Source organism: Zalophus californianus, chromosome 16 (assembly GCF_009762305.2).
Source record: "Zalophus californianus isolate mZalCal1 chromosome 16, mZalCal1.pri.v2, whole genome shotgun sequence".
NCBI lineage: Eukaryota > Metazoa > Chordata > Mammalia > Carnivora > Otariidae > Zalophus > Zalophus californianus.
Window position 1 is genome coordinate 12,043,354 of NC_045610.1, and position 20,988 is coordinate 12,064,341.

The 20,988-nt window shown below is 60.7% G+C and overlaps 2 protein-coding genes across 7 annotated transcripts in view; one reads left to right on the top strand and one right to left on the bottom strand.

Moving 5' to 3' along the window:
* The window catches only part of RAI1 (retinoic acid induced 1), a 118,060-nt gene that overhangs the window by 16,046 nt on the left and 81,026 nt on the right, over window positions 1-20,988 (bottom strand). The window lies entirely within an intron of this gene.
* LOC113939119 lies at window positions 2,736-5,016 on the top strand. The gene is made up of 2 exons (XM_027624690.2): window positions 2,736-3,007; window positions 3,826-5,016. Exon 2 carries the CDS (start codon window positions 4,069-4,071, stop codon window positions 5,014-5,016), a length of 948 nt encoding a protein of 315 aa, XP_027480491.2. The 5' UTR covers window positions 2,736-3,007; window positions 3,826-4,068.

A 20,988-nucleotide genomic window follows, 5' to 3' on the forward strand; every position in this document is an offset into this window, starting at 1 on the left:
CCCTGACTGGAGGCCAGGTCACCCCAGAAGCCCTCAAAGGAGGGAGGGGGAGGAGCAAGGAACGTTCCAGGCTCAGGAGAAATCCCATCGAGGAGTCTGGCAGTTAGCCAGACGCCCGCGGGGGGGGGGGGGGGGGCGTGGCTGGGGCGGGGGATCAAGATTTACCCAAAACCCTGCCACTGGTGGGGGGGGGGGCGCGCAAGAGGCAGAAAGAAAGGCCCGGGCCCCCAGGAGGGCACCGGGGGACAGTCCAGTTCCCAGCCATTCCCAAGGTGAAAGAGGAAGGGGTTCAAGGCTACAAGATTCCAGGGTTATAGGAGGGACCAGAAAGGAATAAAGAGGCACAGAAGAGAGAGAGACACACACAGACGTGAGAAAGGACAGAGATGTGGGGGGGGGGGAGCTCCCCCAGGAGGTCCAAGTCACTCTTCTATTCTCTGCCCAGATCCCCCTTAGACGCCTTTCTCAATGTTGGGGCTGATCAGGGAGGGGGCCAGGGGAGGGGCCCCATCCAGCGGAGCGGGGGCAGCCAGAAGCCCCCAGGAGCCCTGTTAGCACAGCCCGGGGCCCACCTCCCCTGAGCTCGGCAGTCAGCTGACCCTGACTCAGGGGTAGATGCGCCTGCCCGGGGCTGCTGTGAGCGATGGGATCGGCGTCCCACAGGGCGAGCCCCTGCCCACCAGGCCCTGTGACGAACACAGCCCGGCGGCCTCCTCTCCCACCTCCTCCCGGATTTTTCACAGGCATCCCCAACAAGGAGAAATGTGCCCGCCCTTCTGACCCACTTCAGTCCCATCCCTGGCGGCTGGGATCAAACATCACAGGAGGTGCCTGCCGCGATGCACCGGGACCATAGCGGCTGGAGGCGGCACTTGGTTCTGGCCTGGTGGCTGTCAGCCAGGCAGGCAGCCCTGGGCCTCCTCAGCTCTGCGGAGAAGGCTTAGGGGCCGTCCCCCTTCCACCCTTGGGCAGAGGAAATGAGCAGGCGCACAACCCGGCTGGCAGTGGAAGTCACTTTTATTAGGGTGTCACTGGCTGGCAGGCGGGGTCGGCAGCAGGCCCTGCCCAGGAGGCCCTGCTCCGGAGGACACGACACTGCGCTCCTCCTCCGTCCCCCCCCCCCCGCCCCCGCCTGTGTTTATGAGCCCGGAATGCGCAAACCCAGGCCTGCTCTGGAGGCACAGGAGCTGAGCTGCGCCTCGTATATCTGCACAAATTACATTTCGTCTTTTATTAGTCCCAGATCGCTCCCATTTCCTGCTGAGTGTCCTGTGGATATCATTAACATTTCTACAGCTTTATTTTTTATTTTTTATTTTTCTTCACATTCTCCAAAATGCATTACCGGAAACATTACTTAAAAAGAGAGACTGCTATGGCCGGTGTCCTCCGCCCCCCCCACCTTTAATCAGTCCAGCTGCTGTGTCTTTTAATTTAGCCGAGCTGTATTAAAGGCAGGTTTCCCAATACACACAAGCCCTGGATGCGGTGAAAGCATCTATCTCTAAGAAAAGACAGTTCAATTAAAATACGAGAAGCCCAGTGCCTGATGGAGAACGCAGGCAAAAATGCTCACCCCAACACCACCCTCCAACCCCAGGCGGCGGGAGGGGCAAGAGGGACGGTTGCAGGAACAAAGGCATGGCATCAAAGTCGGGCTCAAGGTCCGCCAGCTCAGCCAGGAGAAAATGGGGCTCTGCCTCTTTAAGAGCTGCCTCAGGCCTGCCACAGGCTCTGTTGTTATTAATTATTATGATTATGATTACTTTTCAAGAGCACTAGGACATGACAAGGAGGGGGAGAGAGGCAGGCACCAGGCAGGGTGGGCGGCAGCAGGAAGGGCCCCTTTGGCAGAGAGGGACACACCCGGGGTCTGGCCTCAGTGGGTTCAGCTGGAGGGAGAAGGGCACCCCCTAACACATCCTCGTGGGGCTCCTTCGGGTCCAGTCTAGCCTCCCCCCTCCTTGCTTCCCCCACCTGGGTCTTGGGGACACTGGGTCAAGGCCTGATCTCTGAAGTTCCTGAGGGGAGGGAGGAAGTCAGCCTTAAGCGTCCTCTAGGCACCAGATACGATGCTTAGGACAGAAGTACCTTATGACACCTCTTGGAAGGCAGTCTTCCCAGGACCCTGGACCGAGGGAGCAGGGGAGGACGGGGTGGGGGGTGGGGGGGACCCTTGGCATTGGCCAGGAATGCTCACTCTTGTGCAGGTTTGCTGGGTTAACACTTTGACTATTCTGCCCTTCCAGAGAAAAAAGGTGAGGTTCAGAGAGCAAGAGACTGACCTTTGAGCCCACCCACAGTGAAGTTCCTTTTGCTGGATGACCAGACCGAGGGTGCACGTTCCCTTCCCTGGACCCCACACCAAGAACTCCCACACAGGAAGGCGTGGCAGCAAGAAGGTGCTGGAAGGGGAGGGCGGAGGGCCCCTCTGCAGCCTCTCAGGCCCTGAAGACCAGGCCAGGACCCCCCCCCCTTATTCCGGGAGCCGGACCCACCTCAGGGAGGTCCACTCATGAGCAGTGCTGGTTACTGGCCACCTGCTGTCACCCCGTAACTGCTGTCCCTGGGCCCACAGCCCCTCCAGTGCCCCGGGCCAGGGAAATGGGCACAGCATGGGCCAGAGGTGCTGCAGCTCCCACAGGGGACCTGGTGGAGCCCAGCTGGGAGGCTGTGGCTGGAGGTTTTCCTGAGGGAGAGGGGTGGCGGGAGAGGGGCAGGGTGGGAGACGGAGGAAGAGAGAGGGAGGAAGAGAGAAGGAAGCTTTCTGTTCCCCAGCAGCGGCTGTGAGACTGCTGGTTCCATCCTACCCACTTATCCAAGGTTGTTTTATGACCCGGTTTCCTGATTTGTAGCTGCAGGGAAAAATGCAAAAAGCCAACCCACTCAAGGCCTGGGAACTAGGAAGAAGGAGAAAGTTCCCTGGAGCAGGAGGCTTGGGAGGCCGGGGGTGTCCAGCGAGGAGTGAAGAAGGTAGGACCACCCTGCACCTCCCCATCCGTCTGGGGTGAGTGATGAATACTAAGTAGGAAACCTCGATTAAAATGATAAATCACTAGCCAGCTTTCCTGCTGTCCTGTGGGGTCTACTTTGAATCCTAACGGCCTGGCTTGAATAGGGGAAGGGATGAGCTTCCAAGCAGTCCACGAGACAAACAACTCAGTCCCTGCAGGCCCCAGGGAAGGGTTAGGGTCCTTGGCCTAGGGGCTAGTGGGGAGGGAAGGACCCGAGCTAGAGGGGAGAGCCCTGCTGGGACAGAGGGGGGCAATCCTGGGGCATAAAGAATCCCAGAGAACAAGGCAGCCCCCACCTCAAAGGATGGCCTCTCAAGACCACTCCATGTGGGCAGCACCCCCAACACACTTGACGCGAACCCCTCCTCATTCACGGGTACCCACGCACGCTCCATGGGAGAACCCCACGGGAGCCCGGCATATGCCTCTGCAGGGCCTCGCTCGGATGGGAGGACCCGGGGGCCGGGGGTTCCGAATACTCAGAGGCAAGCTACGGGGTGAGAAGGGCAAGATGCTGGAAGACCGCCTTGCACTCTCTCCAGATGTGGGGTGGGCCCCCAGCCAGGCTCTGTGTCTGAGGACAGGAACCCCAGATGAGGCGGGATCTCGGGGCTCTTTGGACGAAGTCTGAATGGGGAGCAGAAGCTTCTGGACTCTCCAGACATTTGGAAAGCCTCCCCTCCAAGCCCACCGATGCTGTCTCCTCCCAGGCCCCAGCTGCAGAGGCCCCAGAGACCCCCCTAAGGCCCGTGCAGATCCTGTTCTCAGGGTCACACGCTGATGTTAACGCCCCGCTCCTGGGGCGTCACAGGGTGTGTGGAGCGTGGACTGTGCTAGTTTCTGGAAGCCCCAGGCCCAGTAAGGAAGCCACAACGCCATTTCCAGGAGCAGTAACCTGCGCGAGTCCCACAGCCCAGAGACAACAGGACCCAGATCTCCACCTGGGTGCCTGACTTCTAAAGGTGAGCCCCGCTCCGCAGCCACACCCCACTGCCCCACGGCGCGGTTTCCGGGATGCGGTGGTCAACGGGCCCCCAGACCTGGGCCGTCCAAGATGGAGGGGCCTGCAGTCCAGGTGACCAGCTGGGGTAGCTGTGGGGTAGCAAGAGGGGATTCAGCAGCAATGGTGCTGTTGGCATTCCAGAGCCCCCCACCCCCCGGGGCGGGGGGACACTCACCTATTATCAGTTCCATACTTACCAGTCTCTTGTGGACAGTAATTGTTTTTAGATCATTTTATTCACCATTCAACAAAACAGATATCACCACCTCTCCCCCTTGCTGTCAAAATGAGGATAAGAAGGGGGGCGGGGGGTTCCTGACTCCTGAGTTGTCATCAGCTAGGAGGGCTGGGGTCTGGTGGCCCACACATTCAGGGACCCCAGGTCCCAGCAAGTCAACGGGCTGGCTCAGAGGCTGCCGTGGGCATCTGAGGGGACCCACGGTGCGGGGAGGGGCTCCTGGTCTGCTCTGTGATCCTTCCCACCAAAGCCCCAGATGTTTCTGGCCCTGCGGGCCGCCGCGCAATGTGGATCAGACAGGATCTGTGTGTCCGCTGGCTCTGAGGGCAGGCAAAGGTGAGAGAGAGAGCCCAACTTCTCACCCCAGCCTGTCCTTGAGGGCCACCCCGCGTGCCCCGAGGGACCCTGACTTCCCTGCGGAAGTGGCTTCATCAGCTAGGGGCTTGTCTGGCTGCTTCCTGTGCTGGGAAGATTGTTCTGATCTCTGCACGCCTTACTCCCTCAGCTCCAACAGGACTTTGCTCATGTCACCTTCCCAGGGACCGCTCCCTGACCACTGTGCTTGGAAGAGCACCCCGTTTACGCCTCCTCTCCTACTTCTATCACGTGCTCACCTCCTTGTCCTAAGCCACGTGGCCCGCTGGCTTTACGGCTGGTCTCTCCTCTTTAGAACTACAGTTCCCCAAGCAGGCGTTTTGGCCGGTTTTGTTCACAGCTCTATCCCCATATCCCCGAACAATAAATATGTATTGAAAGAATAATGTATCAGTGTCACATTAACCCTATGGAAATATCCAGAACCAGCCGTCGATTGCAGCGAAGAGAACTGGGTGGACATGGCGGGGCGGGCGGGCGCGGGGGTGGGGGTGGGGGGAGTGCTTATCGCCACAACCGCTCATTCATTCCACAGAGAACAAGCTCCTTCTGGCCTGGCAGGTAATGCACCTGAGTGAAGCCAGCAGGTGGGGATGGAGGCACACTGAGGGTCCCCAGTCCCAAATAAAGTGAGGGGGCGCCTCACTGAACTCCAGCAGAGCTTTGGGAAGGAGAGCACCAGAGCTTCGGAGCTTTTTTTTTTTTAAATAAAAAGGGAAGTCTCTCGTTTTAATAAATGTTATCGACCAAGTAAAAAGTTTTAACACCCCAGAGTTGAAGAGGGCCCGTCTGTGGGCTGCAGCTCATCACAAGCCCCCGGGTGTCAAACGCTGATGTAACTGGTGCGCCACGGAACTTTGCAAGGGCAGAGCTAGCGGGAACAGAGTTCGGGCACCTAGCAGGTGGTCAAGGCACAGGCAGGCGCTCAGTGTGAAGGAATGAGAACAGGGGAGCACCCAGAACCTGCCCTGGGCCCTGGGAGAAGTCCTGAGACCAGAACGACCCAGGGAAGCGTGGAGTGGGGCTGCAGGGTGGGAGCGACTGGCGGAGGCAGGGCCTGAGCGGCTGGGGCCCCACGGGGAAGGTAAAGCTCAGAGGTGCAGCCAGGTGGGGGAGCCGCAAAGGCTCGGAGGCAGGAGGCCTGAGGCCCCCAGGGGTGGTAATAACCTTCGGAGCATTCCACCCCAGGCGCCAGATGAGGCCCTGCTGTCCGCCCCCCCCCTTTGCTGGGTCCCTGCAGGGCTCCTTGGTGGCACTTATCACAGTGGTAATCACATAATTAATGGTATAATGAGCTGCTTTACATGTGCCTCCCTGGGCAGAATGTAGCCTGATGAGGGCAGGGGCTTCTTCACCTGTTTGCTCCTACGCCCTAAGTGCAGAAACTGTCCCGACCAGGTGCCAATTAATATTGCTTGGATGGCTGAGCAGATGGGATGGTTGAGGGGCTCAGCGCTGGCTTGGGTGCATCATTTAACCTACCCACAGCTCTAAGGGATGATGATGATGGGCCTGAAGACCAGCCAGGACACGTGCCGTAGCCAATCAGGAAGGAAAGCCCACAGGCTTCCCCTGTGTCCTCCACACCCCCTGGGTCACAGCCCCTCCCTCAGCAAGCCCATTTCTGTTCAGCTTACAGTCGGGTGGGGTGGGCTGGAGTTGGGTGCTGAGGATACAGAGGGAAATGCAGCAGGGCCCCTGCCCTCCTGAGGCTGACAAGACACCCAGGAGGCTGTGGGGTGGGGAGTGAAGGTGGTCAGGGCAGGCTGGCAGGAGGGCGTAATTATGTGAGGAAGGGTAAGGGCTCACCGGATGGAAGGAGCGGCCTGAATGAGGCTGGAGGGAGAACACAGCAAGGGGGGGGCGGGGCGTATCTCCCCTCCCCCACCTCAGGGGGCCCGACTGCAGTCGGTCAGATGTCCTCTGTTCTCATGGCACCAATCCCTGGCAATCCTGCAAAGTCACCCGGATTTGTTAGCTGCCCCGTATGGCTGCTGGGGGGCCGGCACTCTCCTCTGTGCCTTTGGAAACCACTGGTCTGCGGCCCAGGCTGGAGAGGGGTCTCTGGCTCGTTTTTGACCTGGTGCTGCCTACCTCTCCCCCTGCCTCCAGCCCACAAGGCCAGCAGCTAGCAGCACTGAGCCACCAAAAGCCACTTTCTATAGAGCATATTCTAGGTCAAACTTCCCCCTCCTTTTGCAGAGGGATTAACAGAAGCCCAGAGAGGGACAGGGACTTGTCCAGGAGGCCCAGCAGGGCTGAGATCCCTCTACAGCTCTGGGCCCCTTGGTCCACCAGAAAATGAACCCGGAGCTGCAAGCCCAAAGGGGTAGGGGTCAAGGTCCTCCTGTTCGACACCCCTGCTTGCCGGAGGAGCCAGGGAATGTCCCCCCCCTTCCCCAGCCTGGGCGGGAACAACCCCTCCCTTCCCTGCCTTTGACACCCGCTCTGCGCAGCATCCTGACAGTCGGGGAGGCTCAGCAAGCCAGCCCCTCCCAGCCCCGTTCCACCTGGGGGAGCCAGGGAATTGGCGCCCCCCTCCCCCCCAGCCCCCAGGGGAGGAAGCCGCCTGTCAGGCCGCCACGGCGTGTCAAATCCTCTTGCTGCCTAATTGTGAGACGGCGGCGTTTAAAGAAACGCTTTTCTGGCCGTCTGCCACACCGCAAACTGCTTGGTATAATTTTATTATTAAGGAGAGAGAAAAAGAGGGAGGGGGGTTGGGGGAGGGAGGGAGGGAGAGAGAGAGGGAGAAAGGGAGGGAGAGAGAGAGAGAGAGAAAGGGAGAGAGGAGGAAATTGCTTAGTCCAAGTCAGCTGGTGGAGTATTCTGCTCAATGTGAAAGCGGGGACGGCTTTCCAGTTGGCAAGCTGACTTCGTTAATTGCGCATTCAGTCTCTACTTAGGGTAATTGAAACGAAGCGGGGCCCAGGTCTGACAATTAGGGTCTGCGACTAGGCCATTAACCCTTTCCGCCCCCGCCCCCCCGCCCCTGATGGATACCTCGCGGCCACTGAAAGTGGGGGGGGAGGGCCGCTGGGCACCCCCGCGAGAAGCCATTCTGAGCCCGGGGGCTGGAAGCCCCACGCGGAGGCGCCGACTGCGGCAAGGGGGCTGCGGGGCGGGCGCCCCAGCGCGAGCAGGGTTAACGCGGTGCCGCGAGTCCGGGAGCCCGGCGAGGGCCGAGCTGGGGATGGGGGGGAGCCGCGCAGGGTGTGTGGGGGTTGTTTGCGGCCTCGCCGCCCCTCTGCAACAGATGTTTCAGCCGTGTAAGACAAAGGCAGAGCGCCGGCTGCTGCCGGGAGAAAATCCGCAGGACTCCCTCAGGGGCAGGTAAAATTTCACCTTCTATTTGCGTTCCCCCCCTCACACCCCCGCTCGCCCCCGCCCGGTTTCCCGGCCTCTGCGCCAATCCGGAAAGCGCCACCAAAGACGCCGCGCCGCCTCCGCCGCAGCCCAACCCGCTGACCCCAGCAAGGTCACGGCGACCTCGGGCTCCGCCAGCAGCGCGCCCGCCCGTCCTCTGCCGCCGAGCGGTGCCTCTCCGCGCCCGGCCCCCTCCCGGGGCGCCTCCCCCCCACCCCCGTCCGCGAGCCGCGGTAATTGGAGGCGCCGGGAGAGACAGGAAGGGGGCGCTGCACTCGCCACGAGGCGGAGGCGGCGCTGGACGCTCCGCGCCTCCCTCCTGCCTGCACTGGGACCCCGGGGGGCTCTGCCCCCCCAGCCCCCATCATTCATCTCCCTGATTCCCGCTGTATCCGCCCTCGGAAGTCAGCCGAGTGAAGCAGCTGTTCCTTGCACACTCCACTTGACCAAAGATGATGATAAATGAGGCCCGGGCTGCGTCGGGGCCGCGGCGGCGGCCGCCAGGGGCGCGCAGGGCGGGGCGTACGGCCTGCAGCCCCCCTCCCCGCGCCTCGGAAAGGGCGAGGACGCGGCGGACAGAGGCCGAGGGGCACAATCAAAGGGCCGCACTTCCCTCCCGGCGCCCGGCGCAGCCCCCCCCTCCCGGCTGCGAGCCGGCGGCGGGCGGAGGTGCGCCCGGGACGCCCGGGCCGAGGCGGAGACCTCTTGCCCGCGGCCCCGCCCCCGCCCTGCCCACCCCTTCCCCTAAAGCCGCGGTCCCCAAGGCGCCGTCGCCCCCACCCCACCCCACCCCCACCCCGTGCCTCAAACCTATTAACGCTCGTAAATAATGAATAATGGAGCGCTTCCCTCCAGCCGCGCGGGGCTGCGGGCGGGGGCCGCTGCCAGCTGCGCCCCGGCCTGGGGAGGGGGCGCCCCCCCCACCCCGGCCGGGTGCAGGGGGCCCGGGCGCGCGGCCCCGCACACGTGCAGCCGCGGCGCGCAGGCGGGCACCCCGCCCCGCGGAGGAGGGGGAATCCCGCGCTGCCCTCCCCAACGCCACCTCCCCTGGAGTCCTCTGGCACCGAACGAGGCGAGAGAGCGCGCGCGAGCTTCCCAGCCGGAGAGGGTTATTTTTAACCTGCCCCCCTTTCTATATCTGCCTCTCGGGTTTGCGCGCCCGCCCGCCCGCTCCACCAGCCGAGGACGCGGGCTCCTCACCTCGCTCGGCGGCTCCGGCCTCTGAGCGCCTCCCCCGGCCCGCGGCCCCCGCCCCTGCGCGGGCATCGCGCGGCTAAATCTCAGCCTGGAAAGGACCGATTAGGAGCCGCGTGCCTTTCTGCGAAATATTGGAACCGGGTGGGGTGGGGGCGGGGAGCCCGGCGCTCTCGTCCCCTCGCCTCCCTCCTTGCTCGCCGTGACTGCGAGAGGCGGCTTCGGCGCTCCCTCCGCAAAACAGGGGGCGGCCAGGCCGGGGCGCCGAGCCCCCCTTTGCTTTTCGCCCTTCACTCCTCAACGCCCACCCTTCAGTCATCGACAAAGCTGGAGCTTCTAACACACCGACCCTCCGGCAGCGGCGGCGCCAAGTGGGGCGCTGCCTCCCCCATCTCGGCCTCCTCCCTGAGCCACTCCAAACAAACACACCATTTAAATAGCAGCGGGCTTGCACACCAACTTCAAGGCGGACCCCGCCCGTGCCCGTGCCAAAGGCGCACGGGGGGGGGGGGCGGGGGCTCTTTCCCCAGCCTTGTCTCCCTCCTCTCAGACTTGGCCTCCTTAGGGGTCCCCCTCGCCCCTCCCTCCCATTCCCTTCCCCTTGGCGCCCAGCAGCCCAGACCCCCCCACCCCCCTTCTTCAGGGGAATGAGGCAGCAGGAAGTTCATGTCCATTCCCATTACCTTGCTTTCCAAAAGGCCACCCACCCAAACCCCAGCCTGTCCTTACCCCCAAAGGAGGGGGCAGCGGAGGAGCTGGCTGAGCTCAGAAGCCCCCTCCAGCCTTTGACTGGATCATTCACTTGACATTTTCCAGACTCTGCTCACGCCCAATCCTGGAGACCCACAGGCACAGGGCCCCCTAAGGACCCCCCCTCCTGAATGAGGTGGGGTAAAAGACGACTGCTGCAAAATATAGGGGAAAACTGTGGAGGAAGTGGTGGGCTGAGGAGGGGGAAGGGCGTTTCAGCGGCAAGGAGCTGCCTGGCTTAGTGGCAGGAAAGAACGCAGCGTATCTGGGAATCTGAGCCGGATTTCTCTCCCCAGCTTAGCTGGAGGGTGGGGGAAGGGTCCGGCCCCCACCCCAAGCGAGCCACCTCTGGCTGGGATTATGGTAAGCCTGGCAGGCTGGAGCGGGTGTGTGTGTGTGTGAAGATGCATGTGGACTACAGATGTGAGGACAGCAGGTGCCACCAGGCTTATCTGATGACACCTTGGGGCCAGGAGCTGGAGCTGGGGGGCCCAGGTGGCCCTGCAGGTGACGCAGGTCCAGGAGGCAGGAGAGAGCAGGCCCCCTAGCACATGCAGGGCCTGGCAGGGCAGAGTGGGGGTTCTCCAGGGACTCCCCCCGCCCCCAGCCAGCCGAGATACTGAGCCTGGGGCCACCCTCAGATCTAGAAAGTTCTCAGTAACCTCAGACTATTAGAAGGGGTTTAACAGCAGCAGCGTCAGACAGCATGCTGTCTGGCCCCCTCCTACGGCCAAGGTGCCTTGATAGATTTTACTTCTAACCCTCAAATTGCCCTTCTAGGAGGTGACGTCACCTCTCAATTCACAGCGGTGGAAACTGAGCTCCAGAGCGCGGAAGAAACCATTCTGGAGGCCTTTGCCAGTGCCTCCCACCTGGGGCTGTGGGTAGGGCCTTGAGCTTTGCTTCCTGACAGCTGGGTATCCGGGAGGTGCCCAGGGGCTTGAGGGCGCAAGATAATGAGGTCCTGATTTGCTCCTTCGGAAATTTCAGAAAACTGGATTTCTTGGGAGAAAGAAAGCGCAAGGAGTTGGTGAGGTGGGGAACTGGAAAGAGAAGCCACAGTGCCCACCACCACCAACTCCTCGCAACCAATTCCTCCGGCAGATCTAGTTACCCACTGCCGCTCCGGGCCCCCTGTTGAGGGACCCCAGGTGGGGGTTTGGCTCCTGAGGCTGCAGAGTTATTGTAAGGGAAGCCTGGAGTCCACACTTAGGCCTCCTGTATTTGTCTGTAGCCCAAATAGAAATCTCACACACCATGTACCCCTGCCCCCAACAACACACTAACAGCTCCTATTTTGATATGAAAAGCATCTCTGGCCCAAGACTGGGTGTGGAGTGGGCTACCCTATGGATGAACGGCTGGGACCCTGTCCTCCTGGTTACCACTGTTTCCCGCCCCCCACTGCCCTGGCTGCACCCCCATTGCCAGAAAGGGAACTTCCATTTCTGGGCAAAGCTTGGATGGATGGCCTGCTGCCCCCCGCAATCCCTGGGTGGGGTGGGGGAATCCTGGCCAGCCCCCCAGACATGTAGCCCGGTGACCAGAAGCACTGACCTGTGGGGAAAGTGAACCACCAGCCACTGCCCCAGAGGCTGGGCCAGAGGTGGCCTGGGCCTGCTTGCCTCAGGACGGAAAATATTTGCCTTTGGTTTTCAGAGGCCACCTCCTCCTGCTTGATTTTCCTCTCTTCCACACAGTTGTGAAATGTGGAGGTGCTTAAAGGAAGGGAGGGTGAGGGCAACTGTCCGAGGCCAGTGGCTGGCCGTTTTGAACAGCACTATGTTTCTCCCAAGGTGAAGAGAATCCTTTCGGCCTGCTGGCCCGCACCCCGAGTTCCCTCTGCCCAGGTCCAGCCTCCTCGGGCCTCACCAGCCCCCCCCCACCAGAACCACCCCCTGCTGGCTTCCAGTCACTCGGCATCTGGGGGAGACGCCTGACCCCAATGCTGTCTTGTTCTGGAAAGTTGTTCCGGAGAATCTTTCCTGGCTGGTTCTGGGGTGCTGGTGACCGCATGGGGAGCGGCAGGCCTCTCCAGCTCCCGAGACATGTCCGATTCCCAAGGGCCAGGCCCGCCAACTGTGAGGACTCACAGGCGGCCAGCCATGTGGCTCTGGGGGGCAGGGAGGCAGCATCCTCCCCCAGCCCCATCCCGACCGTAAATGCCAGTGCCCCGATGGCACACGGCTCTGGGTTCAAATCCCACTTCTGCCCGTGATCTGCTGGCTGGCCCTGGGCAATTCACTGAACCGCTCTGCGTGTTCCTCAGCTGAAACCTTATTCACACCACACTTACAGGGTCAGCGCGAGATGGGAGGCTGTGCTGAGCTTTGCACCTGGTAGAGCCTCTGGCACTGTCCACGGGGGGCGAGGGCCAAGTGCTGTACTCTGCCTCCTGGGGAGCTGTGTGTGTCTGAGACAGAGCAGGTCTTCTGGAAAGTAGGGCTTTACGGGGGAGGATGGTGCCCCCCCCCCCAGCTGGGGAGGCTTCTGGGACTAAGAATTAAGGTCTGTCCCCAGACGGTGTCCTGTCCCCCATGGCAGGTGCATTATCTTCCCAGCTGGAGTTTCGGTGTTTCTCACACACTACCGTGCAGGTCGTAGGAAGATGGGAGATTCTGATGCTGGGGGCCAGGGGTGGGGCCCGGGACCCTGCAATCCGAAAGAATCATGGGCCAGTCCAGCTGGAGTGAGATCTCAGCCCTCGGACACTCCAGGTCCCACTGAGTCCTGGAGGCTGGGGTCGGTGAGGGGCTCCGGGTCCGGTCCTGTCCTGTCCTGAGGAACCAGGACCAGACTCTGGTTCTGCGGCTCTGGGCCCCAGGTCTCAGAGCTGAGTCCCCGCAAGTGGCGTGAGCAGCCCCCAGGACTCTGCATTTGGCATTGCCTCCGGGCAGCGACACACTGATAAAAGGCAGCTTCACTCTGCTAAGCTTGTGACCACTTCCAGGCTGGGCTTCCTGGGCCTCAGTGTCCCCATGGGCACAGTGGGAAGCCGGGATACAGTGATTCCACACTTTCCATTGGTGGTTCCCCACGCTTCTTCCGTTCCCTGGCCCTTTCCGAAGGTACAGCAAATCTCAACCCAAGCGCGGACCCCAGGGGCAGACCCTAGGGGGCTGCATTCCTTGGGATCCAAAGGTCACCCAGACTGACAATAAACAGCACCCAGTCTTGCTGTCTGCCCTTTGTGCCAGTCCCTGTCCCAATAAGCACTTTGCATCTACATACCTCATCCTCACGACACCCTCGGGGTGGGGGTGGGTGGGTACCATCATCACCCTTCTTTTAGCAAGAGCTGAAACCCACCACTTGAGGTCACACCATTGGTCAGGGGTGCAGGGCCTGCAGTGACTGGACTCCATTGTTTCCAGCCTGGGCCCCTCAGACATACATGGCCTTTGAGGATTTCCTTACGGGAAATAGCCGAGTTGATTTTCTAGGCCCGGAGCAGGTGTGGACGTGGCGCATTGCATCTACCCATACAGTGAGGGTGTGGGGCAAGAGCGGATGTGGGGAGCGAGCTGGTACAAGCTCTCCGGAGAGTTTTTTGGCAATACAGACCCAAATGGAAACTGCATGTGCCCTCTGGCCCCGCAGTCTTGCTCCCTGCCCGTCGCAGAGCCTTTTGCGCAGGGCGAGGACCCTGGTGTCCGCAGCAGTGAAAGCCTGGAGATCCCCTGCAGTGTCCATAGGAGGAGAATGAAGAACACACATTTGGGGAATTCCACACAGTGGAGTCTAGAGAGTAAGGAAGGGCTCTGTGCACAGATGGGGTGTAGTCTTCAAGTTGGGGAGAAAAACTGTAGAAAGTGTGCAGAGATGCTCTGCTGTATAAAAGGGGAAAGTATGTTCGATTTTTTTTTCCCCATGAGCATATAACCCTTACAGAAAGATTTTAAAGCTTATATGGATAAATCTCCATCCCCTGGGCTATGCGAGGCGGCTGAGGAAGGAGCCTGGTTTGGGGCTCCAGTCTGGCATGGCTCCGTTCCAGCTGTTGGATTATAGGCCAGAGGGTCCTGCGATCACAGCTTCATCAGTAGGATGGCACGAGGGGCGCCTGGGTGGCTCAGTCTGGAAAGCGTCTGCCTTCAGCTCGGGTCATGATCCCAGGATCCTGGGATCGATCCCTGTGTCAGGCTCCCTGCTCAGCAGGGAGTCTGCTTCTCCCTCTGCCTCTACCCCTCCCCGCCCCGCTCGTGCTGTCTCTCTCAAATAAATAAAATAAAAAATCTTAAAACACAAAAGTAGGATGGCACGAGGCCCTGCTGCCAAGAGCGGTCAGCACCCCTGTGTCCTGCACTGGGCAATGGGCATGATGGGGACCATGCCCCCACTTCACAGGTGGGGGAACTGAGGCCCCAAGTGGGGGGGGCGGCGAACCTGAATCTCCCTATAGTCTGTATCATCACTTCTGGGCGTACAGCCTTGGGGGGCACACAGACAGGACTGGCTTGAGATAAACCCCCGGCACACAACTCCCACGGGCTACTCCTGGCGCTACGTGTCGCCGAACATTCCAGTCCATTTCCACCCGCAGTGTGCTTCCTTCAATCATCAGAACAAAGGCAACACACATTGTAAAACTTAAAAGCACTGGCCAAGCTGGGCCTGGCTGAGACGGAGGGGGTCCAGGAGTGTCTGGGGCCAAATCCTGGCTTTGACACTACTGACCTGAGGGGCCTCGGCACGCAACTCCAGCACCGTGCCTCAGTTTCCTCATTGGTGAAACAGGAGGAAAAGTAAGTCCCTTGGAGGATGGGTAAGAATTGAGGGGCGCCTGGGTGGCTCAGACATTGGGCGTCTGCCTTCAGCTCGGGTCGTGATCCCAGGGTGCTGGGATCGAGCCCCACATCGGGCTCCCTGATCGGCAGGAAGCCTGCTTCTCCCTCTCCCACTCCCCCTGCTTGTGTTCCCTCTCTCATTGTGTCGCTCTCTATAAAATAAATAAATAAAATATTAAAAAAAAATTGAGAAAGTGGACAGTCGTCCAAGCCAGGCCTGGCAGAGGAGGGCCCAACAAGTGAGCTGTTATTTCTAAAGGGTAAATATTTATATAATTTTTTATAACAGAGGGAAAGTTCAGGAAAATCCCTGAAGGGTCCTAGCTGGCTTGGGAGGTGAGGCCAGGCGGGGGGGGGGGGGAGTGGGGGGTGGCGGCGGGAGCTCCTTGGAGCGACAGGAACCTAGCTCTGGCATCCCGGCCCCAGGAGGAGCTGGTCCCTGCCCTGGGTGGGCGGGCACGCGGTCTGGGCATAGGCAGGCAGCGCCCAGAGCAGGTTGGTGGGACAGACTTGGCCGGAGGCCCCTCCAGCCCCGGGCCCACGGAGAGAGGGCTCAGAAAGGGCCCTGTGTTCCACCCTGCTCCAGGGCTGGCTTTTTCCAGACCAGAGCCTCGTGAGCCTTTGGAAAGAACATTCAGTCCCTGAGGCCCTGCACCGACTTTCTGTGTGACCCCAGGTGAGTCACCCCACTTCTCTGGGCCTCTGTGCCTTCACCCGTTACATGTGGATCGTGATAAGCACCTTCCTCACAGGACCCGACGGGAAAATGGACATCAAGGTGCTCTGTCATCATCCCCTGCACAGTGAATTCTCACATGGTGCTTTTGTGTGCAGGGCCCTGGTTTAAGAAGCAGCTTACATATTTTAACCCCTCTTACAGATGAGGCAACAGAAGCACAGAGAGGTTAGGTCAGTTGTCCAAAGTCACACAGCTTATAAGGAGCCAGAAGCACTAATAGTAGGTCAATAATGAGAAGTCGAATACTATTATTAGAATCCATGGCTGTGAGGTCAGACCTAGGATCTGGAAGCTCTGAACTCAATTCCTGGAGGCAGCTTTGGCCAGGGTAGGAAGGCCCAGGAGGGAGCACTGTGTTGTGGTCGGCTATGATTTTCATGGCAGGGAGCTGCTGTCCCAGGCACTGGGATTTTTTTTTTTTTTTTAAGATTTTATTTATTTATTTGAGAGAGAGAATGAGATAGAGTGCATGAGATGGGGGAGGGTCAGAGAGAGAAGCAGACTCCCCGCTGAGCAGGGAGCCCGATGTGGGACTCGATCCCGGGACTCCAGGATCATGACCTGAGCCGAAGGCAGTCGCTTAACCAACTGAGCCACCCAGGCGCCCCCAGGCACTGGGATTTTAAGCCCCATACTTCCTGGGTGCCCTCCACAAGCTGGGAATCGACAGAAGTGCCTTCTTCCCTGCCACATCATTTTAATTCCAAGGGTAACTGTGCAAGCAACCTACGAGCACCCACATTTTGCAGACAGCACGATTAAGGCCTGGAGGCCAAGGGAATTTCTTGGTGAGCAGCAACATTTGGACTTCAACTCCGCTCATCTGGTTCCAAGTCTGCTACTCAGGGCGAGGATCCTGGGCACCAGCAAGAACCATGGGCACCAGAGATCCCCCTGAGGAGGGGAGACTTTTGGAACCTGCAGGGAGTCCCTGAAAGCTTGTTCTGCCCCCATGCACTGTCCTTGGAGCATGTGCTCTGCTGTCTCTGGGCCTGAGCCTCCTGACTAGCCCCAGGTGCTGGCTGGGTCATTTTACAGACAGGGAAATGGAGGCCCACTGAGGGGCAGGGATTTGCTCCATGGCTCAGAACTACGTCCTGGTACCTATGGGCTCCCCTCACAGACCGCCCCCCTTCATTTACCCGACACGTGCCAGGGACTGAGACAGCCGTACGCTTCAGAAGGCAGGTAAGTGCCAAAGCACAGGGAGGGCCCCTAAGTCATCCCTGAGTGGGAACAGGGGGTCAGAAAGGACTTCCCGAAGGAAAGGCCCCCGGAAGACAGGAGAGAGGGAGGGGAGGGTAATAAAAACGTGAGCATGGCTTGCAAGTTGAATGTGCATGAGGGGCAAGAGATGAGAAAGGGGCAGGGTCCACGTGCGATAGGCCCTGCGGGCCATGTGAAGATCTTGGACTTCGTGCCTAGGACAATAGGGAGCCACAGCAGGGAAGGAAGGGAGTGAGTGACACCATCGGACACATGCCGTAAGTTCCCAGAGCCGCAGTGACTGACGAAGGTGGGCACAGGAGGTCAGGAAGCTGGGACCGGTTCCCTGAGAGCAACGAGGGCAGCCAGACAGAGTGGGGGCACAGCTCGGGCCACGGCCCCTTGGCACCAGTGCTGGGGACTCAGGAGGGAGTGTGATTCCCATGGGAAAAGGGTGGCTCTGGGCCCTAGCCCCCTCCAGGCCAGCTTTACTGGCAGAGAAGTTAGGCATCTGCCCCTCACTGGGAAACAAAGGCGGGGGCCGTGGAAACATTTGCAGGGGAGACCCCCCCCAACCCCGCCAACCAAGCAGCCTGACATTGCCCTTCTTCTGCCGAGGCACTTCTTTATTCCTGTCCCTCCTTTTCAGGCCGGCACGCCCCTCTCGAGGACTGGATGGGCCATCGGGTCCACCCGACACCCACCCCCCCACCCCGAGCTCCTTTGTCCCTTCCCCTCCCCCCTCAGAGCCACCGCTGGAAAGATTTTGTCTTCTCAAACCAACGGTATTTAGAGATCACCCACTTGTTCTCTCTCACGGGGCTCCAACAGCTAATTGGGGCCTTTGACGGACGTGAGCAAGCCAGGGGTTCGTGGGCCGCGCGTTTGTCGAATGAATGAGCAAGTGGGTGGCTGGGTGGGTGTTGGATGGGTGGGTGGTGGGTGGAAGGCAATGCTAGCCCCAAGTAAAACCATTGCTACTTTTGTTAGCTTGAGCAAAATACGATTTCCCTAAGGCTTGTAAGAACGTGGCAGGTAATTCCCAGGGTCCTACAGGTCCCCTTTGCAGCCGCCTTTCAGGATACCTGGGCTGAGACACTCGGAGGGGAGCAGGCCTGCCAGGCCACACAGGAAGGGGCCACTGGATCCCTCCCCCCGGCTCCTGCCTCCCCATCTTGTGTCATCCCACCTCTTCCAAAGACCCCCTTTTTTGGCACCCTGCCCGCCCTGTGGCTCCCACAGACCCCCGGGGAATTCCCCTGACCTGTGAGTGTACCCCAGGTCCAGGGTCCCAGGGACCCTCTCCCGTAGGGGCCAGAAGGGCGTGTGAGAAAGGAGGGAAAGGTGCCCGCCAGAGCCCGCCTGGCAGCTTTGCAGAGCAGTCCGTTTGTCATCTGCTGAGGACAGTGGGGATGGTTTAAGGTGAAATTTAAGCCCATTAGTGCTTGGCTAATGACATCAGCAGAACGGCGAAAATGAAGGCAGGGTGTGTGAGCGCCCATAAATTGTCAGAGCTGGCGCCGCCTCGGTCTTTGGGCCTGGCTCCCGGGGCCCCTCCGCCGGCCTGGGCCAGGTCCCCACCCCCACCCCTGTCCCTGAGTCGCAGGGCGGGCCCTGCCCGGGGCCTGGCCAGGCCATGCAGGCCGGGGCCCCGGGGTCAACGTGCGGCTGGGGCCTCCGCCAGGGCGTGAGAAAGGAATCGGCCAGGGAGCCCAAGCGTGGAGGCAGCATCTTCTTAATCTCCCTCCTTTTATAACTTCTGTCTTTTTTATGCACACGCAAGAATCCCGGCTCAGCCGCTGGTATCTCTTCCCCGGGCTAATCCCTGACAGCTCTGTTTATGTCTCCCATAATTCTCCAGTTTTATGGTTTTTTTTCGGGGCCATTAAGCTCCCAGCCACAAGCTCCTTCCCCTGCCCCCGCCTGCCTTTGTCCTTGAGGCCTGGCAGCCCCACTGCCCTTTGGGAGACAGGCTGTCCTCCCCCAGCAGGTGGACACGGACCTCGGCCAGAGGACTTGCTCAGGACGGCCATGTGGATGCAGACTTCTGGTCCCCAGGCCCTCCTGACACCAACTCCCCTGTCCCTCCCATCACAGTCTGGTCCCTCCTGCCCACCCCAGGGGCCAGGAGGGCCTAGCAAAGTGCTCTGCACCTGGGCCACGCCCACCTCCCCAATGTCAGTCCTATCCCTTGGCCTCCCTTCCTGGCTGATCTCTTCTCCTCCCAGAGCCCTGGCCAGCTCCTGAGAACAAAGCTCCCCCACCTTCCCCCTGCCCCAACAACCCCTGCAGCTCCAGACCCCTGGATCCAATGCATCCATGGCATCCTGAGGCCCCCTCCGCTCCAAAGACCTTGCTTTCTGCCCCATGTCCTTCTGTGGCTTGTCTCTGAGGAGGCTTCAGAGTCCTGGCGGGGGCGGGGGGCGGCCCTGCCCCGAAGTCTTCTCATCAGACCCCTCCTTCCCATCCTCATAGCCACAGACTAGAATCTGGCCTCATCACCTCCTGCTGGGAATTCCGTGCCCATCTCCAAGCTGGGTTTCCAGGTTCCCAGCCTCAGCCCCGTATGGCCTCTCACAAGCTCTGCTCAGGGCATGATATCCCTTGCGATAAAGCCTTCAATGGCTCCTGAGTACTTTCACCTGCTCGAGTTCCCATTCCCAGTGTGGTGCTCAGACGTCTCCATCCCCGGCGCCCTGCGGAGAACCAGCTCCGGCTGCCCTGCAGTCTGAGATCAGACCTCAGCTGTCCCCAGCAGGGACTGTCCCAACGCCAGGCCAGTTCACGCCTCCTGGGCTACGCTTCCCCATCCCTGCAGGTCCACATGCAAGGCGGCAGGGACCACCGAGAGCCTTCCCCGGTTTCCTCACTAGAAGCAATTCTTCCCTTGCCTCTGGATCCACACAATTTCCTTCTAGGACTCCTACACCTTGTGGGGTGCCTCGTCCCCTCAGAACGGACACCTGGCTACCTGCATCAGCGTCACCCCACAAAGGCCGACATGGGACGTTCCAAGGCAGAGCCGCTCTTTGACTCCCTCTCCTTTCTGCGTACACCCCCTGCCACTCTCACTCTGGGGCCGGCACCCCCTGGGGGCGACCCGGCACCGAGACCGCAGGCACCCGCTCCGACACCCCGGCCCCTTCCCGGGGAGACCTGTGCCCCCTGTAAAAGCACAGGCGGAATTCCATCTCTGTCCTTCCTCCGCTTCCTCTTCTCCCTTCTGCTGAGCGGCCTCTGGCCGCCAGAGGCCCCAGGCCCCGCCGGCCCATGCACGGTGCCCTGGATGCCCCTTCCCTGCGCACGCGGGCAGCCCAAGTCCCACCTGTCCTGCAGCTGCTGCCCTGGCCTCTCACGCACCACGTGGCCCGTGCCCTGCTCCCTTCCTCGCTCCCCGCCCGGATGGGTGCTGGGGGGCGGCCTGGGGGGGGACTCAGGCCCGCCTCCACGAGAACGGAGGGAAGGAAACAGACCTCAGAGCGCCTTCACGCTGGGTGTGCCACCCTCTCCTGCTCATGGGCCCTTTAGCGGCCCGAGTGCCTGGCTCCGTTTCAATCGATTCCAATCTGAGTCGTCTGGCGTCTCCCCAGTGTGTCTGGCCGCAGCCCGGCAGGCCCCCCGCTCAGCCCTGCCTGCCTCGGGTGGCATTCCACCCAGACAACCTCCGGCCCTCAGCAGCCTTCCCCGCTGCACGAGCAGCCCCCGGCGTGACCCTTCTCGGTGCCTGCCTCCGGGTGTGCCCCGGGCACAGCCCCAGACCTCACGGGGCAGCGTCCTCCCCTGAACGGGGGGCTGTCCTGGCCTTTGCTTTTCCCTCGCCAAGAGCTCTGAGCACCGACGATGCACAGGGTGCCAAGCCAGGCGGGCCCCTGGCCTGGTGTGAGGAATCCCATGGAGAACAGGGCACGCTTCGTGATGAGCGGGGCCCCTGCTCCTAGAGTACGAATCTCAAGACACCGACAGCAGGGCATCAGCGCGAGCACAGGGTGTTTCTGAGCCCGGGCCCTGTGTGGCTGCACAGGTCACAGGCCCAGGAAGCCAGCCCTGGCTCTAGGAGAGGGTCACAGCACCTGCTGCCACCCCCTGACCATGTCCCCTAGGCCCCAAGCACCCTACAGAACACTGCGGGAAGATTATGACTTAATGCAGCAGTCACACCCGAGCGGTCCCAGATAATGTGCATCGTAGTATTTGTGATAGTTCCCACTGACCGAGCACTTACTATGTGCTAAGTGCTCGGCGCATATGAAGTCGACAAACTATCACAACTCCCCCATTCTAGCGCTTGGAGATGGAGATGGAGATTTGGAGAGGCAGTG

Bases quoted from the DNA above. Each gene is read 5' to 3' on its own strand.
- LOC113939119 (XM_027624690.2), top strand. From the start codon at position 4,069: ATGGAGGGGCCTGCAGTCCAGGTGACCAGCTGGGGTAGCTGTGGGGTA.